General features: G+C 46.4%; 1 protein-coding gene across 2 annotated transcripts in view; it reads right to left on the bottom strand.

Annotated features, from left to right (window-relative positions):
- The window catches only part of LOC139581058 (uncharacterized), a 107,666-nt gene that overhangs the window by 55,924 nt on the left and 24,980 nt on the right, over window positions 1-26,762 (bottom strand). The window contains exons 3-7 of one of the 2 annotated variants that reach the window (XM_071410409.1): window positions 21,735-21,852; window positions 20,566-21,082; window positions 19,365-19,856; window positions 485-673; window positions 81-161 (exon numbers count right to left, since the gene is read on the bottom strand). In XM_071410409.1, coding sequence (XP_071266510.1) covers window positions 81-161; window positions 485-673; window positions 19,365-19,856; window positions 20,566-21,082; window positions 21,735-21,852 — 1,397 coding nt within the window. Of the gene's footprint in view, window positions 1-80; window positions 162-484; window positions 674-19,319; window positions 19,857-20,565; window positions 21,083-21,734; window positions 21,853-26,762 lie in introns of both variants that reach the window. The other variant, XM_071410408.1, reaches the window with a different exon arrangement.

Genomic DNA, 26,762 nt, shown 5'->3' on the forward strand with positions numbered 1-26,762 from the left:
AATCCAGTCATCAACAACCAATTTATGGAAAACGTGTTTGTTTTTCGAGTTGAACAAGTCAGTCAGTCTGAACCCCTCACCTCAGAGCCTGGTCCACAGCAAGACCCTTGAAGTTAAAGAAGTGTAGATACTCTTCTGCAACCATACAACTGAAGTCATTGCTGGGGTGAGAGAGAGAGAGAGAGAGAGAGAGAGAGAGAGAGAGCGAGAGCGAGAGCGAGAGCGAGAGCGAGAGCGAGAGAGAGAGAGAGAGAGAGAGAGAGAGATGTTAATCAGATACCAGCTTTCCCAGTCACACAGCACAGTCGGTTTGAGCCATGGAGACGAAAACTTAGGGCCGCGGAGGAAGACAGAGGTTTAAGATAAGTTCCAGACCAGGCTTATTATAGCAGTATATGCACTATATATAGCATTGACAATGTATAGCAGCGCAGAGTAAAGAGAGTGATTGATAACACACGAAGGCTAGTTGCCAGGTGCTCACTTTTTGCTGAGGTGGCGGGCCACGTCGGACTTCCTGAAGCCGTCCAGGGTGAAGAGGCGTTTGGCCAGGCGCTTAGCGGCCTCCCCGTTGGCCCGGTTACCATTGGTGAGGGTGTCGCTGCTCCCCAGGCACAGCAGCTCACTGAGGTCCTGGTCCAGCTCTGAGTCTGTCGCCAGACGAGCCTTTTCCCTGAAGGGGGAGAGAGGGACAGAAAAAGAGTAGGGGGTACAAGGAGTAGGGGGAAAGAGAAGGCGAGATGGGTAGAGAGAGAGAGAAAGAAAGAGATGGAGGGGGATAAAGAGGGAGGGGGTAGAGAACAAGAGAGGACAGGGAGAGAGAGAGGGAGTGGGAGGAAGAGAGAAAGAGTGAGGGGATGGGTTGATGAATGAGGATGTGGTTAATTTCTTCTCAGCAGCACTGTAACGCTTACAGCAATCCTGTCTAGTCAGGTCTATTGAAAAAGAAAGAACTAGAACCTTTACTATTGTTGGGTAATGTTTACTTTTGGTATGATATGATGGTATGATATGATGATAATGATAATACAGTACATTAATACATTCGGTCGACCATACATTAAAATGTGTAACATTTAAAGCATAAATAGGGTACTATAAGAGGATTACACATTATACAAGCTCTTTCTTTAAATCGATCTTTTCATGTAACTCCCTCTCTCTTTCTCCCACTTATTAAGCTCCCTTGAAAGTATTAGAAGGTTCAGGAATGCAGGCCGTACTATATCTGAATTATACTGTGATAATAATTGAAGCATTTTATGTCACCTTGGAACAAGGATGGAACATAAAAAAAATGGAAGATAATGGAATTAAGACCCTTGAGTTCTATCTGTTGATAATAAATGATTTTAAAATGATAGAGGACCACGCTAGTGAAACACGCCACTGAAACACACACTCACATACTTTACCCAGACTACTAGGAAAATAACACAAGCACAGCACATCCAGACTTTCTTATCATCCCTGAGTCATACTAACCTCCACAGAGCAAACAGGCCATTTTATTAGCTGAATGAATGGCTACGTTACTGATCAATGACTGATCACCAGACACCCCTGTTTCCCTGTTTCATATATGGAGCCTTCAGAGGTAATGAGAGGATTTGAAGGTAGATATTAGTTGTATTATGTGGACCCAGGCAAAAGAAGCAGATCAGCTACTAAAAGTTTTGGTGTACTATGGTGTGCTTTCTAGACAGTAGCTACAGTAACTGTAAAGCACAAAGCATCCTAAGAAAAGTTGAAAATCAGTCAGTCAAACAGTTGGAGCTGCAGGCCGGTACCATATACTGTAGTCCCCAACCTTCCACGCTACCTAGTCTGAGAGGATAGGGGAGGAAGGAAGAGAAGAGAAGGACTAGGGCTCTTACCTCGACTGTGAGTTTGAGCGGCGAGTAAAAAGGTACATATCGTCTTTGAGTGAGCCACGGCAACAGAATAAAGAGCTGTCGTACCTGTCCCCTCCCTGTTTGAGTGTCTCAAACTAGTCACCCTACCAACCTCCCTGATCCCCCCCTTGTCCCTGCCCAGGCCCCCCGGCTCGATCGCATCACCACCTTCCCTCTACCGATCCCCTCTACCTCAATGTGATAGCTAGTGATAGTGCAGTGCATCACCTGGAATCTAGCCCCATAAGCCCTAAGTGTCAGCTAGCAAGTCACTCCCATTAGTTTTCGCAAAGACCCACAGTTGTACGAAGGCGATTGGTAAGTCTGGGTTGTTTCATTAATTTTCTTATTGTTTCCCCCCCCCCCCCCCCCTCTCCTTACGGCAAGTTTCCTAAGCAAGATAAGTTTTGTTCAGCAGTGCCTCTTAATCTTCTTCCTCTCTTTCTGTTTGTTTCTGTTTCCCCTCTTCACTCCGCTCTCTCTCTCTCTCTCTCTCTCTCTCTCTCTCTCTCTCTCTCTCTCTCTCTCTCTCTCTCTCTCTCTCTCTCTCTCTCTCTCTCTCTCTCTCTCTCTCTCTCTCTCTCTCTCTCTCTCTCTCTCTCTCTCTCTCTCTCTCTCTCTCTCTCTCTCTCTCTCTCTCTCTCTCTCTCTCTCCCCCCCCCCCCTTTCAAGCTGGGATCTAAGCATGGCACGGAACTTGGACCGCCTTTCACTCAAAATCTCTTCCTCCCTCTCTCTCCCTCATCCCAATTACTCATAGTCAGTAGGTACATCCTTTGGATGAGGTGTACATTCTGTCCACCTTGACTCTTAATAGAGATATAATCACACAAAGAAAAACAAAGAAAAACAGTGCCAGGGAAAACTTCCATTGATAAACCCTATAGGTGTGTGCTATAAATAGCCGTGGGAAGTAGGGATGATGAGGATGCTGCAGCACCCTCTGAAAAATCGGAATAAAAAAATAAATAATAATATATACTGGGCCTTTACTAGTCCTGTATTAGCAGACCAATATAGCCATATGTAGCGCAGACCAAAAACAAATGTCAGCATCGCCACTCCCAAACTACTTCCTGTGGCTATGGTGCTATAATATGAATATGATGATATTATTAACAAATCACAACAAATATTATTGTTCTCTCTTTCCACAACAATGATTTAGTATCCAGGGAAAGGAATTAGGTTATATTCCTCAACTCCAGCCCCGGAGACCGACAGGGTGAAACATTTTTGTTCCAGCTCCGTACTCACACACCTGATCCAACAATTAAACTTATCATTAATCCTTTGACAGTATTTCCATCAGGTGTGTTAGTGCTGGGTGTGAATCCTGGTTGATAAACACACATGGAATACATACATGGTTTAGAGAGGCCTATTGTGAGCACCAGCCATTGTTGAAGTGCCGGTTTACAGTTTGCAACTCTGCAGGTGACAAACACCATAACACATTACAGTACTTAGGACTAATTGTTCAGCTATCACAATGCTGCTCAGAGGCCATAAGAGAATTCCCACTAGAATTCCCACTAGTGTCAGCCTCCGCTTCAAGGGGCCATTGCCACATAATTGGACCCCCTCTGTCTGTCTAAATGGGCAGTTCTACACAATGGGCATCTGTCTAATGGCACAAACCATCTCAAAAGGGAGATTTTTTACGTTTGTTATTTTTGTTTAACCTTTATTTAACTAGGCAAGTCAGTGAAGAACAAATTCTTATTTACAATGACGGCCTACCTCGGCCAAACCCGGACGACGCTGGGCCAATTGTGCACCACCCTATGGGACTCCCAATCACAGCCGGATGTGACGCAGCCTGGACTTCAACCAGGGACTGCAGTGACGCAACTTGCACTGAGATGCAGTACCTTAGACCACTTCGCCACTCGGGAGTTGTGAGGGAGGGGGGAATGGCAAAGGGTGAAATTCCAACTGTTATCACATTATGGAGTGGACAAGCCCTCTGCAATATTTTCAATACCAGCACAATGTAAATACTTTGTGTACACATAGAATAGGCAGTAACGGTGTGTGTGTAACATCACTTGGGAAGCCAAGCCAGGAAAAAAGCCATATTACAACCTATGTTGTGATAATTGCGTTGTTTGCTCTATAACCCATTCGTTCATATGCCACTGTGATATACAATAAGGCAGCGACAGCAAAAAGACAACAGTCACACAGTGTCGGAATAAATTCAACTACACATACGTTTGTTTCATCACAAAATTCTATCCTCCTGATTCCTGCTTACAAGCTAAAATTAAAGCAGGACGCACCAGTGACTCGGTCAATAAGAAAGTAGATGCTACCTACAGGACTGTTTTGCTAGCACAGACTGTAATATGTTCTGCGATTCTTCCGATGGCATTGAGGAGTACCCCACATCAGTCACTGGCTTCATCAATAAGTGCATCGATGACGTCGTCCCCACAGTGACAGTACATACAGTTGAAGTCGGAAGTTTACATCCACTTAGGTTGGAGTCAATAAAACTCGTTTTTCAACCACTCCACACATTTCTTGTTAACAAACTATAGTTTTGCCAAGTCAGTTAGGACATCTACTTTGTGCATGACACAAGTCATTTTTCCAACAATTGTTTACAGACAGATTATTTCACTTATAATTCACTGTATCACAATTCCAGTGGGTCAGAGGTTTACATACACTAAATTGACTGTGCCCTTAAACAGCTTGGAAAATTACATAACATTATGTAATAGCTTTAGAAGCTTCTGATAGGCTAATTGACATAATTTGAGTCAACCGGAGGTGTACCTGTGGATGTATTTCAAGGCCTATCTTCAAACTCAGTGCCTCTTTGCTTGACATCATGGGAGAATCAAAAGAAATCAGCCAAGACCTCAGAAAAAAATTGTAGACCTCCACAAGTCTGGTTCATCCTTGGGAGCAATTTCCAAACGCCCGAAGGTACCACGTTCATCTGTACAAACAATAGTGCGCAAGTATAAACACCATGGAACCACGCAGCCATCATACCGCTCAGGAAGGAGACGTGTTCTGTCTCCTGGAGATGAATGTACTTTGGTGCGAAAAGTGCAAACCAACCCCAGAACAACAGCAAAGGATCTTGTGAAGATTCTGGAGGAAACAGGTACAAAAGTATCTATATCCACAGTAAAACGAGTCCTATATCAACATAACCTGCACATGGGGACAAAGATCATACTTTTTGTTGAAATGTCCTCTGGTCTGATGAAACAAAAATAGAACTGTTTGGCCATAATGACCATCGTTATGTTTGGAGGAAAAAGGGTGAGGCTTGCAAGCCGAAGAATACCATCCCAACCATGAAGCACGGGGGTGGCAGCATCATGTTGTGGGGGTGCTTTGCTGCAGGAGGGACTGGTGCACTTCACATCACGAGGAAGGAAAATTATGCGGATATATTGAAGCTACATCTCAAGACATCAGTCAGGAAGTTAAAGCTTGGTCGCAAATGGCTCTTCCAAATGAGCAATGACCCAAAGCATACTTCCAAAGTTGTGGCAAAATGGCTTAAGGACAATAAAGTCAAGGTATTGAAGTGGCCATCACAAAGCTCTGACCTCAATCCTATAGAAAACTTGTGGGCATAACTGAAAAAGCATGTGCCAGCAAGGAGGCCTACAAACCTGACTCAGTTACACTAGCTCTGTCAGGAGGAATGGGCCAAAATTCACCCAACTTATTGTGGGAAGCTTGTGGAAGGCTACCCAAAACGTTTGACCCAAGTTAAACAATTTAAAGGCAATGCTACCAAATACTAATTGAGTGTATGTAAACTTCTGACCCACTGGGAATGTAATGAAAGAAATAAAATATGAAATAAATCATTCTCTCTACTATTATTCTGACATTTCACATTCTTAAAATAAAGTGGTGATCCTAACTGACCTAAAACAGGGAATTCTTACTAGGATTAAATGTCAGGAATCAATCAAAGCTTTTGCAGTATGAGCTGACATGTTGTCCATCCAATCATAGATGTAGGATCAGAGAATTAACCTAGTGTGTTGTATTGGGATTGTGCCACAGAGCATTATGGGGGTTCTATGTGTTGTGAAGTTTGGTGACATTGTTGGATAGAGATTAAGAGTGAAGAGTAATAGTTGAGCATTTTTGGGACATTATTCAATTCAAATGAGTTTTTTCAAATGACAGGAGATGGAGGAGGTATATTATACATTGTTTTCTTGGGTTTAGAACTTTATTTTTATGTCAAGTTAGTGCAATTTATTTAAATTTGCCTTGCTAACTTCAGTAGCTAGCTAACTACCAGCACGAGTGTACAGTTTTCTCTGCCAGAATGGTAGAATGGCCAACGCTACCAAAAATGTGATGGACTTTTTGTTTAAGAACCCCTTTCATTCACTGGGGTACACAGAAAAGGAGTGAATTAAAAGTGAGGGTTATCCTCTGCCTGAGATCAGTTTAACCTCTTTGGGCTATAGGGGCAGTATTGAGTAGCCTGGATAAAATGTGCCCAATTTAAACGGCCTCGTACTCAATTCTTGCTTGTACAATATGCATATTATTATTACTATTGGATAGAAAACACTCTCTAGTTTCTAAAACCGTTTGAATTTTGTCTGTGGGTAAAACACAACTCATTTGGCAGCACACTTTCTGACCAGGAAGTGGAAAGTCTGAAATCGATGCTGTGTTCAAGGGCCTGCCTATAAATGGGCATGATACGTATGACTATACGTGCACGTCATACACCTTCCCCTAGATGTCAAGAGGAAGTGAGAGGAGAAATTAGTTGATTATCTTGGTCTGAGATATAATGCATCCTCTTGGAATGACGTGTCCCCCATTTTAGGTTTTCTGGAAGGCGCGTGGAGGGACCTGTTATTGCCTACTGGAAAGCTGTCGTTATGGGCGAATACTATCTCCGGCTTTGATTTTATTTGATACATGTCACAATATCATCGTAAAGTATGTTTTTTCAATATAGTTTTATTAGAATATTGAAATTTATTCGGGACGTTAGGCGTGTTGCGTTGTTTGCGTTTGTTCACGAAGGAGAGCTTAGCACCACTTGGCCAGTGTGCTTGCTAATTCAAGAGGGAAAAACAACGTTCTGAATCCAAACAGAGACGGTTCTGGACAAAGGACCCCTTGTACAACATTCTGATGGAAGATCAGCAAAAGTAGGAACCATTTTGTGGTGCTATTTCATATATCTGTCGAACTGTGTACTAGTAGCTTTGCGCTCAGGTTTTGGTTATTCCCTTACCATAACTAAGTCTTATGTCGTAATGAAGATATTTTTAGAATTCTAACACTGCGATTGCATTAAGAACTAATGGATCTATCGTTTCCTATACAACATGTATTTTTTTGTAATGTTTATGAATAGCTATTTGGTCAGAATAGGTGAGAGTCTAATAGAAATATCCGCACATTCTGGGAAAAATATGCTACGTTAGCACATTGTATAACCACGGATTTCAGCTCTAAATATGCACATTTTCGAACAAAACATAAGTGTATGTATAACCTGATGTTATAGGACTGTCATCTGAGGAAGGTTTATGAAGGTTAGTGAAATTTAATATCTTTTGCTGGTTTATTCGCTAACGCTAACGTGCCTATTGCTATCGCTAACGTGCCTTGATGAATGAATGCGGTAGTGTAGTAGGCTATTGTAGTAAGCTAATATAATGCTATATTGTGTTTTCGCTGTAAAACACTTAAAAAATCGGAAATATTGGCTGGATTCACAAGATGTTTGTCTTTAATTTGCTGTACACCATCGACTTTTTCAGAAAAGTTTTATGATGAGTATTTAGGTAATTCACGTTGGTCTCTATAATTACTCTGGCTGCTTCAGTGCTATTTTTGACGGTAGCTGTGATGGTAGCTGCAATGTAAAACTGATTTATACCTCAAATATGCTAATTTTTCGAACAAAACATAGATTTATTGAATAACATGTTATAAGACTGTCATCTGATGAAGTTGTTTCTTGGTTAGTTTGGTTGGTTCTAGGTTAGTTTGGTTGGTTTTGTGCATGCTACCTGTGCTGTGAAAAATGTCTGTGCTTTTTTTCTATTTGGAGGTGAGCTAACATAAATATACTTGGTGTTTTCCCTGTAAAACATTTAAAAAATCGGACATGTTGGTTGGATTCACAAGATGTGTATCTTTCATTAGCTGTATTGGACTTGTTAATGTGTGAAAGTTAAATATTTCTAAAAAATATTTTTTGAATTTCGCGCTCTGCCTTTTCAGTGGAATGTGGGAGGAGTTCCGCTAGCGGAACGCCGGGGCTGTAAAGGTTAACCTCTTGAAGCTAGGGGGCAGAATTTTTATGTTTGGAAAAATAACGTTCCCAACGTAAGCTGCCTATTTCTCAGGTCCAGATGCTAGAATATGCATATAATTGACAGAGTAGGATAGAAAACACTATAAAGTTTCCAAAACTGTCAAAATATTGTCTGTGAGTATAACAGAACTGATTTTGCAGGAGAAAACCTGAGGAAATCCAACCCGGAAGTGACTCTTATTTTGAAAAATCACTGTTCCATTGCCTTCCTTTCGTCCATTTAAAGGGATATCAACCAGATTCCTTTTCCTATGGCTTCCTCGGGGTGTGAACAGTCTTTAGACATAGTTTTAAGCTTTTATTCTGAAAAATGAGCGAGATTTATCAAATCGCGTCAGTGGATAGCTGAATGTCCTTCCATTAGTTCATGCGCGTGAACGTTGTAGCTCGACATTTTCTTTATCTCTGTTATTGAATAGTTTACCGTCCGGTTGAAATATTATCGATTATTCATGTTAAAAACAACCTGAGGATTGATTATTAAAAACGTTTGACATGTTTCTACGAACTTTACGGATACTATTTGGAATTTTCGTCAACCCTTGATGACCTGCCTAAGGCTGTGGAATACTGAACATAACGCGCCAAACAAATGGAAATTTTTTGATATAAAAATAATCTTTATCGAACAAAAGGAACATTTATTGTGTAACTGGGAGTCTCGTGAGTGCAAACATCCGAAGATCATCAAAGGTAAGCGATTCATTTTATTGCTTTTCTGACTTTCGTGACCAATCTACATTGCTGCTAGGTGTTTGTAATGTTTTGTCTAGTGATCGATAAACTCACACAAACACTTGGATTGCTTTCGCTGTAAAGCATATTTTCTAAATCTGACACGACAGGTGGATTAACAACAAGCTAAGCTGTGTTTTGCTATATTGCACTTGTGATTTCATGAATATAAATATTTTTTGCAATTTTGTTTTTATTTGGCGCTCTGCAATTCAGCGGTTGTTGATGAAAATGATCCCGCTAAAGGGATCCAATGTTGGAAAACTAACTAAAAGGATATATTGTGAGTAAAATACACAAAATCGTGTCTATTATTATTGAAAAAGATCTCTCATGGTTGAAAATCTCCAATTTATACCGCCATTCTGTCACGCCCTGGCCTTAGTATTCTTTGTTTTCTTTATTATTTTAGTTAGGTCAGGGTGTGACATGGGGAATGTATGTGTTTTTGTATTGTCTAGGGGTTTTGTATGGTAAATGGGTCAGTGTCTTGTCTAGGTGTTTGTATGTCTATGGCTGCCTAGATTGTTTCTCAATTAGAGGCAGCTGTGGTTCATTGTCTCTGATTGAGAGCCATATTTAAGGCAGTCATAGGCATTGGGGTTTTGTGGGTAATTGTCTATGTTGAACGTTTGTTGCTTGTCATTGCACTCACGTCGTTAGCTTCACGGTCGTTTGTTGTTTTGTTTAGTTTGTATTCATTGTTCGTTTCGTGTTTTTCCCTTCTCTAAATAAAAGAGAATGTATTTTGCACACGCTGCGCCTTGGTCCTCTCTCTCACCCATAGACGATCGTGACAGAATTACCCACCAGAATCGGACCAAGCAAGGTGTAAAGCAGCAACGGGAGCAGCGCATAAAGGATTCATGGACATGGGAGGAGATATTGGATGGAAAGGGACCTTGGGCACAACCGGGAGAATATCGCCTCCCTCGTGAAGAGCTGGAGGCAGCTAAAGCCGAGAGGAGGCAATATGAGGAGGCAGCACGGAAGCAAGGCTGGAAGCCCGCGAGTACAACCCAAAAATGTCTTGGGGGGGAGGCTAAAAGGGAGTGTGGCGAAGTCAGGTAGGAGACCTGCGTATACTCCCTGTACTTACCGTGGAGAGCGAGAGTACGGGCAGACACCGTGTTACGCAGTAGAGCGCATGGTGTCTCCTGTACGTGTTCATAGCCCGGTGCGGGTTATTCCACCTCCCCGCACTGGCAGGGCTAGATTGAGGATTGAGCCGGATGTCATGAAGCCGGCCCAACGCATCTGGCCACCAATGCGTCTCCTCGGGCCGGCTTACATGGCACCAGCCTTACGCATGGTGTCCCCGGTTCGCCTACATAGCCCGGTGCGGGTTATTCCACCTCCCCGCACTGGTCGGGCGACGGGGAGCATACAACCAGGTAAGGTTGGGCAGGCTCAGTACTCAAGGGAGCCAGTACGCCTGCACGGTCCGGTATTTCCGGCGCCACCTCCCCGCCACAACCCAGTACCACCAGTGCCTACACCACGCACCAGGCTTCCTGTGCGTCTCCAGAGCCCTGTTCCTCCTCCACGCACTAGCCCTATGGTGCGTGTCTCCAGCCCATTACCACCAGTGCCTACACCACGCACCACGCCTCCTGTGCGTCTCCAGAGTCCTGTGCGTCCTGTTGCTGCTCCCCGCACTAGCCCTGAGATGCGTGTCCCCAGCCCGGTACCACCAGTGCCGGCACCACGCACTAGGCCTAATGTGCGTCTCCAGGGTCCAGTATGCCCTGTTCCTTCTCCCCGCACTAGCCTGAAGGTGCGTGTCCTTAGCCCGGTACCTCCAGTTCCGGTACCACGCACCAGGCCTACAGTGCGCCTCAGCCGGCCAGAGTCTGCCGTCTGCCCAGCGTCATCTGAGCCATCCGTCTGCCCAGCGCCATCTGAGCCATCCGTCTGCCCAGCGCCATCTGAGCCATCCGTCTGCCCAGCGCCATCTGAGCCATCCGTCTGCCCAGCGCCATCTGAGCCATCCGTCTGCCCAGCGCCAACTGAGCCATCCGTCTGCCCAGCACCATCTGAGCCATCCGTCTGCCCAGCGCCATCTGAGCCATCCGTCTGCCCAGCGCCATCTGAGCCATCCGTCTGCCCAGCGCCATCTGAGCCATCCGTCTGTCCCGAGCCGTTAGAGCCGCCCGTCTGTCCCGAGCCGTCAGAGCCGTTCGTCAGTCAGGAGCCGCTAGAGCCGCCAGTCAGCCAGGATCTGCCAGAGCCGCCAACCAGCCAGGATCTTCCAGAGCCGCCAACCAGCCAGGATCTTCCAGAGCCGCCAGTCAGCCATGAGCAGCCAAAGTCGCCAGTCAGCCATGAGCAGCCAGATCCGTCAGCCAGCCATGAGCAGCCACATCCGTCAGCCAGCCATGAGCAGCCAGATCCGTCAGCCAGCCATGAGCAGCCAGATCCGCCAGTCAGCCATGAGCAGCCAAAGTCGCCAGTCAGCCACGAGCAGCCAGATCCGTCAGCCAGCCACGAGCAGACAGATCCGTCAGCCAGCCACGAGCAGCCAGATCCGTCAGCCAGCCACGAGCAGCCATATCCGTCAGCCAGCCACGAGCAGCCAGATCCGTCAGCCAGCCATGAGCAGCCAGATCCGTCAGCCAGCCATGAGCAGCCAGATCCGTCAGCCAGCCATGAGCAGCCAGATCCGTCAGCCAGCCATGAGCTGCCGTCTCTCAGTCCGGAGCTGCAGTCCCTCAGTCCGGAGCTGCCGTCCCTCAGTCCGGAGCTGCCGTCCCTCAGTCCGGAGCTGCCGTCCCTCAGTCCGGAGCTGCCGTCCCTCAGTCCGGAGCTGCCGTCCCTCAGTCCGGAGCTGCCTTCCAGTCCGGAGCTGCCTTCCAGTAATGAGCTGCCCTCCAGTCATGAGCTGCCCTCCAGTCATGAGCTGCCCTCCAGTCATGAGCTGCCCTTCAGTCATGAGCTGCCCTTCAGTCATGAGCTGCCCTTCAGTCATGAACTGCCCTTCAGTCATGAGCTGCCCTCCAGTCATGAGCTGCCCTCCAGTCATGAGCTGCCCTCCAGTCATGAGCTGCCCTCCAGTCATGAGCTGCCCTCCAGTCATGAGCTGCCCTCCAGTCCGGAGCTACCCCTCAGTCCGGAGCTACCCCTCAGTCCGGAGCTACCCCTCAGTCCGGAGCTACCCCTCAGTCCGGAGCTACCCCTCAGTCCGGAGCTACCCATCCGTCCGGTGGCGCCCTCTGGGATGGTCTTCAGTCCGGGTCGCCGCTCCAGAGGCGCCACCAAAGCGGGTATTGACAATGGTGGAGTGGGGGCCACGTCCCGCACCCGAGCCGCCGCCATAATAAGGCCCACCCCGGACCCTCCCCTTCAATGTCAGGTTGTGCGGCCGGAGTCCGCACCTTTGGGGGGGGGTACTGTCACGCCCTGGCCTTAGTATTCTTTGTTTTCTTTATTATTTTAGTTAGGTCAGGGTGTGACATGGGGAATGTATGTGTTTTTGTATTGTCTAGGGGTTTTGTATGGTAAATGGGTCAGTGTCTTGTCTAGGTGTTTGTATGTCTATGGCTGCCTAGATTGGTTCTTAATTAGAGGCAGCTGTGGTTCATTGTCTCTGATTGAGAGCCATATTTAAGGCAGTCATAGGCATTGGGGTTTTGTGGGTAATTGTCTATGTTGAACGTTTGTTGCTTGTCATTGCACTTACGTCGTTAGCTTCACGGTCGTTTGTTGTTTTGTTTAGTTTGTATTCAGTGTTCGTTTCGTGTTTTTCCCTTCTCTAAATAAAAGAGAATGTATTTTGCACACGCTGCGCCTTGGTCCTCTCTCTCACCCATAGACGATCGTGACACATTCTGTCCTTAAGTAGTTTTATGGTAGAAATATTCTCAAAAGTCATATTATATAATGTTAACAAAAAGTGGTTGAAAACTTTTGGAAATCATGTTTTGCTGTTAAGATTCGTCAAATTGATGTCCTCAAATATTGAAAAATATCTCTAATGTTGAAATTCTCCAAATGGCATTTCCTTTCAGACCTGTTTTTTTATTAAAGAAATTGCCCAATGTTTATCACTAATGGTGTAAAACTGACTAAAATTATATTTTGTGGGTAAAATACACAAAATCGTGTCTACTATGATTGAAAAAGATCTCTCACGGTTGAAATTCTCAAATTTATACCTCCAATCTGTCCTTTAGCAATGTTATGGAAGAAATTGCCTCAAATGTCATATTAAGTCATGTTAAACCGCCAATGGTGGAAAACTGACAAAAAGTATATTTTGTGTGTAAAATACACAAAATGGTGTCGACTATTATTGAAAAAGATCTCTTATGGTCAAAATCTCCAAATTATACCTCCATTCTGTCCTTAAGTAGTTTTATGGTGGAAATATTCTCAAAAGTCATATTATATAATGTTAACGAAAAGTTGTTAAACTTTTGGAAATTATGTTTTGCTGTTAAAATACGTCAAATTGATGTCCTAAAATATTGAAAAAGAACTCCAATGTTGAAATTCTCCAAATGGCATTTCCATTCAGACTTGTTGTTTTATGAAAAAAATTGCCTAATGTTCATCACCAACGGTGGAAAACTGACTAAAATTATATTTTGTGGGTAAAATACAGAAAATCGTGTCTACTATTATTGAAAAAAATCTCTCATAGTTGAAATTCTCCAATTTATAACTCCATTCTGTCCTTTAGTAGAGTTTTTGTAGAAATTGCCTCAAAAGTCATATTATATCATTGTCACGCTCGTCTGAATGAATGGACCAAGGCGCAGCGTACTTAGAGTTCCACATGTTTAATAAATATGAAACTCACCAAAAACAATACAAAAGAAAACGAAACGTGACGTTCTGGGCTGCTCACAGGCAGCTACACAAAAACAAGATCCCACAAACAACAGGTGGGAAAAGGCTGCCTAAATATGATCCCCAATCAGAGACAACGATAGACAGCTGCCTCTGATTGGGAACCATACCAGGCCAACAAAGAAATAGAAAACATAGATTGCCCACCCTAGTCACACCCTGACCTAACCAAATAGAGAAGTAAAAGGATCACTAAGGTCAGGGCGTGACAGTACCCCCCCCAAAGGTACGGACTATGGCCGCAAACCTGAACCTATAGCGGAGGGTCCGGGTGGGCATCTACCCTCGGTGGCGGCTCCGGTGCGGGACGCAGACCCCGCTCCGCTCGTGGCTCCGCCAACTTCGGTGGCGCCTCTGGTGCGGGGATCGTTGCCGGAGGAACCGGACCGTGGATGGTCGCAGGAAGCTCCGGCCCGTAGATCGTCGCCGGAGGCTCCGGTCCATGGATCGTCGTCGGAGACTCCGGACCGTAGATTGTCGCCGGAGACTCCGGACTGGGAACCCACGCTGGAGGCTCCGGACAGGGAACCGTCGCTGGAGGCTCCGGGCCATGGATCCTCACTGGAGGCTCCGGGCCATGGATCATCACTGGAGGCTTCGGGCCATGGATCATCACTGGAGGCTTCGGGCCATGGATTATCACTGGAGGCTCCGGGCCATTGGTCCTCACTGGAGGCTCCGGACTGCAAACCGTTGCTGGAGGTTCCGGACTGCGAACCATCGCTGGAGGTTCCGGGCTGCGGACCGTCGCCGGAGGCTCTGGACTGGGAACCGTTGCCGGAGGCTTTGGACTACAAACCCTCGCTGGAGGCTCTGGACTGCGAACCCTCGCTGGAGGCTCTGGACTACGAACCCTCGCTGGAGGCTCTGGACTGCGAACCCTCGCTGGAGGCTCTGGACTGGGAACCCTCGCTGGAGGCTCTGGACTGGGAACCCTCGCTGGAGGCTCTGGACTGGGAACCCTCGCTGGAGGCTCTGGACTGGGAACCCTCGCTGGAGGCTCTGGACTGGGAACCCTCGCTGGAGGCTCTGGACTGGGGATCGTCGCAGGAAGCCTGGTGCGTGGGGCCGGCACTGGTGGTACCAGACTGGTGACACGCACTTCAGGGCGAGTGCGAGGAGCAGGCACAGGACGTACTGGACTGGGGAGGCGCACTGGAGGCCTGATGCGTGGGGCCGGTACAGGTTGCACCGGACTGGTGACACGCTCTTCAGGGCGAGTGCGAGGAGCAGGCACAGGACGTACTGGACTGGGGAGGCGCACTAGAGGCCTGATGCGTGGGGGCGGTACAGGTGGCACCGGTCTGGTGACACGCACTTCAGGGTGAGTGCAAGGAGCTAGCACAGGACGTACTGGGTTGTGGAGGCGTACATCAGGGTGAGTGCAGGGAGCAGGCACAGGACGTACCGGACTGGGGACACGTACTTCAGGGCGAGTACGAGGAGGAGACACAGGACGTACCGGACTGGGGAGGCGCACTGGAGGCCTGATGCGTGGGACCGGCACAGATTGCACCGGACTGGTGACACGCTCCTCCAAACGCCTGCATTGCCGCATACTCCTCACCAACTCCATTCTCCGGTATCCCTCCTCGCACTGTTCTATTGACTCCCAGGCGGGTTCTGGCACTCTCCCTGGGTCGACCGACCACCTCTCTACCTCCTCCCAGGTTGTCTCTGGTTCACACCTCGGCTCCGCCGACTACCCCGCGTGCCCCCCCAAAAACAATCCTTTGGGCTGTCTTTGTGGCCGCGAACCCCGGCGTCGTCGCTGTTGCTCCTTCGCTGCCTCCGCCTGCTTCCATGGCAGGCTTCTGTCTCCTGCCATGATTTTGTCCCACGTCCAGGATGTCCTCCACTCCTGACTTTCCTCCCAGGCCCAGGGTCCCTGCTCCTCCTGGGCACGCTGCTTGGTCCGTGGGTGGTGGGATCTTCTGTCACGCTCGTCTGAATGAATGGACCAAGGCGCAGCGTACCTAGAGTTCCACATGTTTAATAAATATGAAACTCACCAAAAACAATACAAAAGAAAACGAAACGTGACGTTCTGGGCTGCTCACAGGCAGCTACACAAAAACAAGATCCCACAAACAACAGGTGGGAAAAGGCTGCCTAAATATGATCCCCAATCAGAGACAACGATAGACAGCTGCCTCTGATTGGGAACCATACCGGGCCAACAAAGAAATAGAAAACATAGATTGCCCACCCTAGTCACACCCTGACCTAAACAAATAGAGAAGTAAAAGGATCTCTAAGGTCAGGGTGCGACAATCATGTTAATCACCAGTGGTGGAAAACTGACTAAAAGGATATATTGTGAGTAAAATACACAAAATCGTGTCTATTATTATTGAAAAAGATCTCTCATGGTTGAAATTCTCCAAAAGACATTTCCTTTCAGACTTGTTATTTTATGAAATAAATTGCCTAATGTTTATCACCAATGGTGGAAAACTTCTAAACTTAACCCTAACCCTTAGCCTAGTTAACGTTAGCCACCTAGCTAGAATCGATAACATATGATATGTTTTGGAAATTCGGAACATATTGTACATTTAACAAATTCGGAACATATTGCATGTTTTGCAGAGTCGTAATATATCCTACAAAATGGGTAATGGACATCCACAAATGAATACATACCATACCAAACATAACATATCATACTAAATGCTTTTACGTACAGAATCATATGAAAATCTCTGAGACCAGGTTGAGTCCCGAAACATCTTTGACCCCTGAAAGAAGCAGAGATGACAGAGAAAAATGTACAGATGTCATCTAGATTCTAGATTCATTCTACCGATTTATGACATTTTTCTGAAGAGCAAGGGTTTATTTAGTCTTCTAAGGCAACATATAATGACAGAAGAGAAGCTGCTTGTACTGTATCTAATTATAGACACGTTGACTAACAAATAGCCTACCAAAATGTCAAATTATAAGCAGAAACATATCTAAATCGTTCCATCATCTCTGACTGTAGCCAACAGTGCATTTTCTATATTAGCAGATTAGGGTGCAGGCCTCAGATTTTCACTTTAGCACATACAGTACATGAGTGTAAAACAGGAACACCTGCTCTTTCCATGATATAGACTAGGGGTTCACAAAGTTTTCACTCAGGGGAACATGAAGGGGATGAGATAGGTTAAAGAAGGATTCAGAGGGTGAATGGGCAAGACAAAAGATTTAAGTCCCTTTGAATGGGGTATGGTGGTAAGTGCCAGGCGCACCGGTTTGAGTGTGTCAAGAACTGCAATGCTGCTGAGTGTTCACTCTCAACAGTTTCCCGTGAGTGTCAAGAATGGCCCACCAACCAAAGACATATAGACAACTTGATAGAACTGTAGAAAGCATTGGAGTCAACTAGGGCCAGCATCCCTGTGGATTGCTTTTGACACCTTGTAGTCCATGCCCCGATGAATGGAGGCTGCTGTGAGGGCAAGAGAGGGTGCAACTCAATATTAGCAAGGTGTTCCTAATGTTTTGTACACTCAGTGTATCGTCGGGCGGTTGCGATGGGTTATTAGCAATTTCTGGCGGGTGTGGGTGACCCGTGTACCACACTAACGCACACGCACACACTGACCACGCGCACACGCACGCATGCACAGGAGCACACGCACCCACTAACTTGACCATGGTGTTTGCAATGCCAGGGTTGTGGGTTCAATTTCACGGGGGACCAGTATGAAAATGTATTCCCTCACTACTGTAAATCATTCTTGATAAGAGCGTCTGCTAAATAGTTAAAAAGTCAATCGTGAACAATAAACATAATTCTGCCATGTTAACTGAAGAATGCAAATATAATACTATTTTCTCCAAAAAAGATCACTTACAGTAGACACCATTAGTGGTCCACACGTTCAGCTATAAAAAAAAACTGTATTTTGGGGCCTCCTGAGTGGCGCAGCGGTCTAAGGCACTGCATCGCAGTGATTCCGGGCTGTATCACAACCGGACGTAATCGGGAGTCCCATAGGGTGGCGCACAATTGGCCCAGCATCGTCCAGGTTAGGGGAGGGTTTGGCCGGGGGCTTTACTTGGCTCATCGCACTCTAGCGACTCCTTGTGGCGGGCCGGGCGCCTGCAGGCTGACCCCGGTCGTCAGGTGAACGGTGTTTCCTCTGACACATTGGTGCGGCGGGCTTCCGGGTTAAGTGGGCAGGTGTTAAGAAGTGCGGTTTGGCGGGTCATGTTTCAGGGGGACGTATGACTCGACCTTTGCCTCCCGAGCCCGTAGGGGAGTTGCAATGATGAGACAAGATTGAAATTGGAGAGAAAACTGGGGTAAAATACAATATATGTATGTATGTATGTTCAGACAGTTTTAACCACAACCTACAACATGGTCCTTTATCACCATCTAGTGGTCTGTACCACAAGGTGACAGTGTCTCAGTGCTGTCAAACACAAATACAGACACTCAAACTACAAGGCTCTCCTCTCTCCCTCATCAGCACCTCAGTTCCTCTCTACAGTAACCACAAAACCTACCAGATGGTGCTGGGTTCCAAACCCCTAGCATAATTCTGTTATCATGGTGTTGATGAATGATTAAAATTTTTAAATGAACAAGCAAAAGTGTATATTGAATATTTCTATGTAAAATTACAATAAAATTACAATATTCTATCATTTGCATATATCCTAATATATGATAATACATAATAATGTATACTTATATAACGGATAGATATTGCCACCCAATCTGATTGGTAAAGAGTGCGTTCCAGCTATGCTGTTATTGACAGTAATAGTACAGCTAGCTTAATCACTTTGATATGATCAGTTGTTGAGATGTTTAAGGATTGGATGGTTGAAGATGAGAGCTGTGCTGCCAGAGCCATCTGCCTCAGTCAGTACCAGTCACCTGCTCCAGCCATCTCACACACACACACACACACACACACACACACACACACACACACACACACACACACACACACACACACACACACACACACACACACACACACACACACACACACACACACACACACACACACACACACACACACACACACACACACACAGAATGCCATGGCAACCAGCGGTAAGATGAGGCAGGCAGCCTCCTAACGACCTTCACTAACAGTTCTGCTTCAAAATCGCACTGCAGCAGGTGATTGTCCCGGCAGACAAGCCTGGGACTGGGGTGTCTGGAAACTGACATTGATTAAAAGTTGGGGGATGACACTAAAAAAGTATATTTTCAATGTACATGCACAGTACATAACCTACGCACAATATGATCATCATTTACCACGTTTTTCTCTAATATTGTACATAGACAATACACTATAATATAGTGGTTATTTGTTTTTAATTTCATCTCACATTATACCATACTGTATGTTTGGAATGGGATTCTATCTTGGCTTTACTTCATCTATAAGAATAACCTCATACTGTATGTCAGTAGCCTATCAGGTCTGGCCTTTCATACAGTACTACATCAGAATAGTAATGATGACAACACTGACCTGTGGAAAGAGAGGGAGGGATTGCTGCTGTATGACATCACTGACCTAGGGAAGGAGAATGTGGGGTTGCTGTACCAGCTGCTCCCCAGCATCCGTGCCCCGCCCCCTCCCCCTCTCAGGGGCGTGTCTTCCGGGCTACTACTCAGCCTTTCGCTGGAGGGGGCACGCGTGGCGTCCGAGTCTCCCGTCACCGTGACGATGGAATCCGATAGGCTTGTCCCCCTCTCGCAGTGGGCCAATGGGGCGAAGCTCAGCTTAACAATCTGCCGGGCGCTCTGACAGATCATTTGACCCCTCTGGATCTCTGGGGTCAGCGTGGGGAGTTCAAAGGTCAGGACAGTCTGGGTGCTGGAGGTCAGCAGCTCCTCACTGTCCAGGTCCAGGCTGCCGTAGGACGTGCCCTTGGCACGGTGTGACTCCATGATGCTCTCAAAATGGCGGCTGAAGCTGTCCTCGGAGGTGCCTGCGAGGCGAGGCCCCGACACCAGGACGGGGGACTTGAGGGCCGGGAGGTTGTCAAAGAAACTGTCCAACGGCCTAGAGGTAGAGAGAGAAAGACGGAAAGGAGGAGAGAGACCACGAATGAGACACTGGAAGACTACCTACTCTCTTAGTACAGTCTAATATTCTCAGTGAGTCGCCCTGGCAATGATCTCAGCTGAAAGATTGCATTATTAGTGTAGTGACTGACTATGGGACACTGTACACTCTAAATGTTTGACCTTAGAAAACTGTGAATGCTAAAGCAAAACATTTCATCAAACTGGTTTGAAAGGTCTATTGTTAAGTAGGTTGCTAGGAAGAAATAAGGTAGCAGAAGGAGACATACAACATAAGGTAGCGGAAAGGGACACACATTCATATACTACTGTAGCTCTTGCCAGATCCTGCTTCACCAGTGTTCTTGTGGGAGAAAAATGATGACGCCAACTGAAACATTGATTAATATCTTCATTCAAAGCACCTTTGAATCTATTCACAAGGACAGATGCTAGAAATAGATAGTACTCATAGCAGTCTGTAATAAAAATCCTGTCAAACTTCAAATGTCTGAGCATGTGTTTGTGTCTCTGCGTTACATAAGTGTGTATGATTATGTGTGTGTGTGTGTGTGTGTGTGTGTGTGTGTGTGTGTAAGCATATTTTAAAGTATATTTTTAGGAATGTGTGTTTGCGAGCGTGCACGTGTGTGTATGCATTTGTGCGTGCGTGTTTCTACGTGCCTATGTGTCTATGTCCATCTCACCTCTTCAGCAGCTGACTAATCACCTGCTGCTGCTGCTGTCTCTTAATGTCCCCTTGCATCCTCACTGAGGCCCAGCTCACCACCTCCTCCTCCTCCTCCTCCAGCTCCTCTTCCTCCTCCTCTCCTTCCACCTCCTCCTCCTCCGCGCTTGTGCTCTCATAGGGACAGACACCCAGGGGGCTGCTGTCTGTACCCGAGGTGCTTTTCACGCTACGGTTACTGCCAAATGCTGAGTCGGCATCTTCCTGCTCAGCCAAAAGCACCTCATCGATGTCGGTCTCGCGGTAACAGCGCAGGGGCACGGCATCCAGGTCCGTCTCCGAGTACTTGAGGGTCATCCGGATGATGCCCGTCTTGGGCGACGACCCCGCCACAGCTGGGTGAGGAGTCACCAGCTCCACCTCCACGTGCTGCACCTCATGATTAGCCGAGATGAGGGGGAGGGAGGTGGGGGGCGTGGGGGTGGGGGATTCACTGGACTGGCCACTAGGAGGAGCTGTCGAGGCCTCGATGGTATCTGTCATGATGGAACAGAAGAAGCAGTTGATATCACTGAAAAGGAACGGAAAATTACTGTGCTGCCATGCTAATCCTAATGCTGTTGTAAGGTTGCTGAAGACTGACCTCTGAGCATGTTTTAACGCGTGTTATGCTAAGTTTCATGTCACTTGACTCACATAGTACAGTATAGTGTGGTATTCAAACTTTTTCACCAGGGACAACATTTTTTTCCCAAGAACTTCTCTCGACCCCACCCTTCCCCAAGTCTAATGACACAACCTTAAAATCGGTACATTTTGATTTTTACATCAACAAATAACCATGAATTCATTGCATTTTCATCTCTTATCGAAATTAAAATAATAAATAATAAATAAACAAAATACATTTACTCAATACAATAAAATGTTTCTATTATCTTTCTCAAAAAAGTTTGTATATTGTCCCATACAATAATCTGTACTCTAAATATTAGTATTTTATTTTGGTGACCCCACTGCAGTTCCCTGAAAACCCACTAGGGGTTGCGACCCTGACTTTGAATACCACTCGGTCTATTCTATACAGTTAAAGAGCCATAGACATACTCATAGACATAAATACTGTTTATAGCTAATACTGTATCTTTCTCTATTGGTAATGAGTATGGGTGGTAAATATGCTCTCACTTTTCTCCTCCCTGCTGGCATCCTCCTCAGCGGGGGTCCCAAATAGGAACTCCCACTTGGCACGAGCTATCCTCTGAGAGTGGAGGGAGGGGCCTGGGACTGCAGAACCACTGTCCGTCTGGAACAACCAAAGAGACATACACACAGACATGTACACATATACAAAAGCCACTGTTAAAAACCCTCTCTTAACCCTCTCTCTAGCCCTGGGAGACATGGCGCCGACAGATATGGCAGCTCTGATTCTAGCTCCTAAGCAACTTTTCAGTATTGTTTTTTGGGGTGTTATTTCTTACGTTATTAGCCCAGAAAATACTTTGTGTTATTACATACTGCCGGAAACAACTTTTGGATATCAGAGTGGCAGTAACTCACCAGCATTACGGCCAGGAATACGACTTCCCAAATTGGATCCGTTGTTCGTACCTCCCAGTGCAATTAAACTTATTCCAGAGGCTGCTCCAAAACACTGCCGGCGGTGAAGAGGTATTTGGATTGGACTTCTAGTCCGACTCAGGAGGCGTGCACACCATCCACTGCTTCCAAGTACATTACTCGCTAATCTTCAGTCTCTGGATAATAAAGTAGACGAGCTCAGGGCAAGGATCTCCTTCCAGAGAGACATCAGGAATTGTAACATACTCTGTTTCACGGAAACATGGCTCTCTTGGGATATACTGTCCCCGTCCATACAGCCAGCTGGGCTCTCAGTACATTGCGCAGACAGGAATAAAGCACTCTCCGGGAAGAAGAAAGGCGGGGGTGTATGTTTCATGATTAACTACTCATAGTGGATTAGTGTGATTTTGTTCGCCCGTCCCTGAATACCTCATAATCAAATGCCGACTGTATTACCTCCCAAGAGAATTATCTTTGGTTATAGTCACAGCCGTGTATATTCCCCATCAAGCTGATACCATGATGGCCCTCAAAGAACTACACTGGACTTTATGCAAACTGGAAACCACATATCCAGAGGAGCATTTATTGTAGCTGGGGATTTTAACAAAGCAAATTTGAGGAAAATGCTACCGAAGTTCTATCAACACATTGACTGTAGTACACTCGCTGAAAAAACACTGAAACACTGCTACTCAACTTTTCGAAATGCCTACCAGGCCCTCCCCCACCCTCCCTTCAGCAAATCTGATCACGGCTCCTCCCTTCCTATTGGCAGAAACTCAAACTGGAAGTACCCGTGCTACGTCAACGCTTGTCTGTGTAAGGACCGACACTGGAGTAGAGAAGCAGGTACGGGGAGTCAACATTTAATGAGGAACAGACATGGAACAGGACAGGAACAGCGTCAGAACCGGGTAAAACACAGACGTGTGACAATTAATGCAGCAGCGGGGAACAGAGCTGGGAAACTGACAAATATAGGGGAGGTAATAAACAGGTGATTGAGTCCAGGTGAGTCCAATAAATCCCTAATGCGCGTGACGAGGGAAGGCAGGTGTGCTTAATGATGGTGGCAGGAATGCGTAATGTAGGGCAGCCAGGCACCCTCGAGTGCTAGGGGGAAAGAGCAGGAGCAGGTGTGACATTACCCCCCTCTAAGGGCGCCACCCAGCGTCCCACCTTGTCGAGCATGATGGGTGCCGGCCGAAGCACGGGCGCCGGACAGGCCAGCTGGGTGTAAAATCCCGACGAACCGGCAGAGGCGTGGGACCCTAGCGAGCCAGCTGAGGCACAGGAGCCTGACAGTCTGACCAATCGGAATCCATACTTCAAAAATGTTTTGATCACGCGGACTGGGATATGTTCCAGGTAGCCTCTGAGAATAACATAGACTAATACATGGATACGATAACTGAGTTCATCAGGAAGTCTATAGGAGATGTTGTACCCACTGTGACTATTAAAACCTACCCAAACCAGAAACCGTGGATAGATGGCAGCATTTGCGAAAAACTGAAAGCGCGAACCACCGCATTTAATCATGGCAAGGTGACTGGGAATATGGCCGGATACAAACAGTGTAGTTATTCCCTCCGTAAGGCAATCAAACAGGCAAAACGTCAGTACAGAGACAAAATGGAGTCGCAATTCAACGGCTCAGACACGAGACTTATGTGGCAGGGTCTACAGACAATCACGGACTACAAAGGGAAAACCAGCCACGTCGCAGATACCAAGTCTTGCTTCTGGACAAGCTAAACACCTTCTTCGCCCGCTTTGAGGACAACACAGTGCCATCGACGCGTCCCGCTACCAAGGACTGTGGGCTCTCCTTCTCCGTGGCCGATGTGAGTAAGACATTTAAGCGTGTTAACCCTCGTAAGGCTGCCGGCCAAGGCGGCATCCCTAGCCGCGTCCTCAGAGCATGCACAGACCAGCAGGCTGGAGTGTTTACGGACATATTCATCTCTCCCTATCCCAGTGTCCTGTCCCCACTTGCTTCAAGATGTCTACCATTGTTCATGCACCCAAGAAAGCAAAGGTAACTGAACTAAATGACTGTCGCCTCGTAGCACTTACTTCTGTCATCGTGAAGTGCTTTGAGAGGCTAGGTAAGGATCATATCACGTTTACCTTACCTGGCACACTAGACCCATTTCAATTTGCTTACTGCCCCATTAGATCCACAGACGATGCAATCACCATCGCACTGCACACTGCCCTATCCCATCTGGACAAGAGGAATAGAAGAAGATAGAAGAATACTGTTCATTGACTATAGCTCAGCATTCAACACCATAGTACCCTCCAAGCTCATCATTAAGCTTGGGGCCCTGGATCTGAACCCCACCCTGTGCAACTGGGTCCTGGACTTCCTGATGGGCCGCCCCCAGGTGCTGAAGGTAGGAAACAACACCTCCACTTTGCTGATCCTCAACATAGGGGCCCCACCTATACTTAGGGGCCCTTATCTGTGTGCTCAGCCCCCTCCTGTACTCCCTGTTCACCCATGACTGCATGGCCACGCATGCCTCCAACTCAATCATTAAGTTTGCAGACGACACAACAGTAGTAGGCCTGATTACCAACAATGACGAGACACCCTACAGGGAAGAAGTGAGGGCCCTGGGGGAGTGGGGCCAGGAAAATAACTTCTCACTCAACGTCAACAAAACAACCTCAGGAGGCTGAAGAAATTTGTCTTGGCCCCTAAAACCCTCACAAACTATTACAGATGCACAATGGAGAGCATCCTGTCGGGCTGTATCACCACCTGGTATGGCAACTGCACCGCCCACAACCACAGGGCTCTTCAGAGGGTGATGCGGTCTGCCCAACGCATCACTGGGGGCAAACTACCTGCCCTCCAGGACACCTACAGCATCCGATGTCACGGAAAGGCCAAAAAGATCATCAAGGACATCAACCACCCGAGCCACGGCCTGTTCACCCCGCTATCATCCAGAAGGCGAGGTCAGTACAGGTGCATCAAAGCTGGGACCGAGAGACTGAAGAACAGCCTCTATCAGACTGTTAAATAGCCATCACTAGCCGGCTTCCACGCGGTTACACATCCCTGCACCTTAGAAGCTGCTATATACATAGACTTGGATTCACTGGCCACTTTAGTAATGGAACACTGGTCACTTTAATAATGTTTAAACAATGTTTAAATGCTGAGAAATGGCAGGAAAAGGGGTCTGTTACCTCAACTAATAGGGCCTGTGATTGGCTGAGCTATAGTCAATGAACAGCATTCTTCTGTCTTCTTCTATTCCTCATATGTATATACTGTATTCTATTCTACTGTATTTTAGTTAATGCTACTCCGACATTGCTAAATCTAATATTTATATATTTCTTAATTCCATTATTTTACTTTTAGAGTTGTGTGTATTCTTGTTAGATACTACTGCACTGTTGAAGCTAGGAACACAAGCATTTCGCTACACCCACAATAACATATGCTAAATATGTGTGACCAATTTGATTTGATTTGGAGAGACACAAGTTTTGTAGCCTTTTACTGCCAAGGAAGCTACCATCCTCTGCCTCAGCCTGACCTATTGGTCAGTGGCATAGGGCACTTTACACCTCTGTGTTAGGGACCAGGTTGCCAAGGAATGCAGTCAGCTGACCTGGTCAGCCAATCACAGGCCCTATTAGTTGAGGTAACAGACCCCTTTTCCTGCCAGTTCTTTAGTTGGACACAGGGGTGCAGAGACAACAGATCAGAAGAACTCTGCACCACCTCAACACGACTCACCACTGGACCCAAGCCTCCACCCTGGACTGCCTGTCTGTTAGGCAGTCCAGTGCGTGATTGACCATAAAACCACTATACACTTTCACTACAACAATTGCAGTTGTCTATCCTCCTTGTTTGGTGTGTGGTAATAAACGTGTGTTCCATACATCTGTCTCCTACCGGTCATTTACGTGCTTTAACCGGGGAGCTGGGACAGTTGCACCTACAGTGGGGAGAACAAGTATTTGATACACTGCCGATTTTGCAGGTTTTCCTACTTACAAAGCATGTAGAGGTCTGTAATATTTATCATAGGTACACTTCAACTGTGAGACACGGAATCTAAAACAAAAATCCAGAAAATCACATTGTATGATTTTTAAGTAATTAATTTGCATTTTATTGCATGACATACAGTGGGGAGAACAAGTATTTGATACACTGCCGATTTTGCAGGTTTTCCTACTTACAAAGCATGTAGAGGTCTGTAATTTTTATCATAGGTACACTTCAACTGTGAGAGACGGAATCTAAAACAAAAATCCAGAAAATCACATTGTATGATTTTTAAGTAATTAATTTGCATTTTATTGCATGACATAAGTATTTGATACATCAGAAAAGCAGAACTTAATATTTGGTACAGAAACCTTTGTTTGCAATTACAGAGATCATACGTTTCCTGTAGTTCTTGACCAGGTTTGTACACACTGCAGCAGGGATTTTGGCCCACTCCTCCATACAGACCTTCTCCAGATCCTTCAGGTTTCGGGGCTGTCGCTGGGCAATACGGACTATCAGCTCCCTCCAAAGATTTTCTATTGGGTTCAGGTCTGGAGACTGGCTAGGCCACTCCGGGACCTTGAGATGCTTCTTAC

Source organism: Salvelinus alpinus, chromosome 7, assembly GCF_045679555.1.
Source record: "Salvelinus alpinus chromosome 7, SLU_Salpinus.1, whole genome shotgun sequence".
Lineage (NCBI taxonomy): Eukaryota > Metazoa > Chordata > Actinopteri > Salmoniformes > Salmonidae > Salvelinus > Salvelinus alpinus.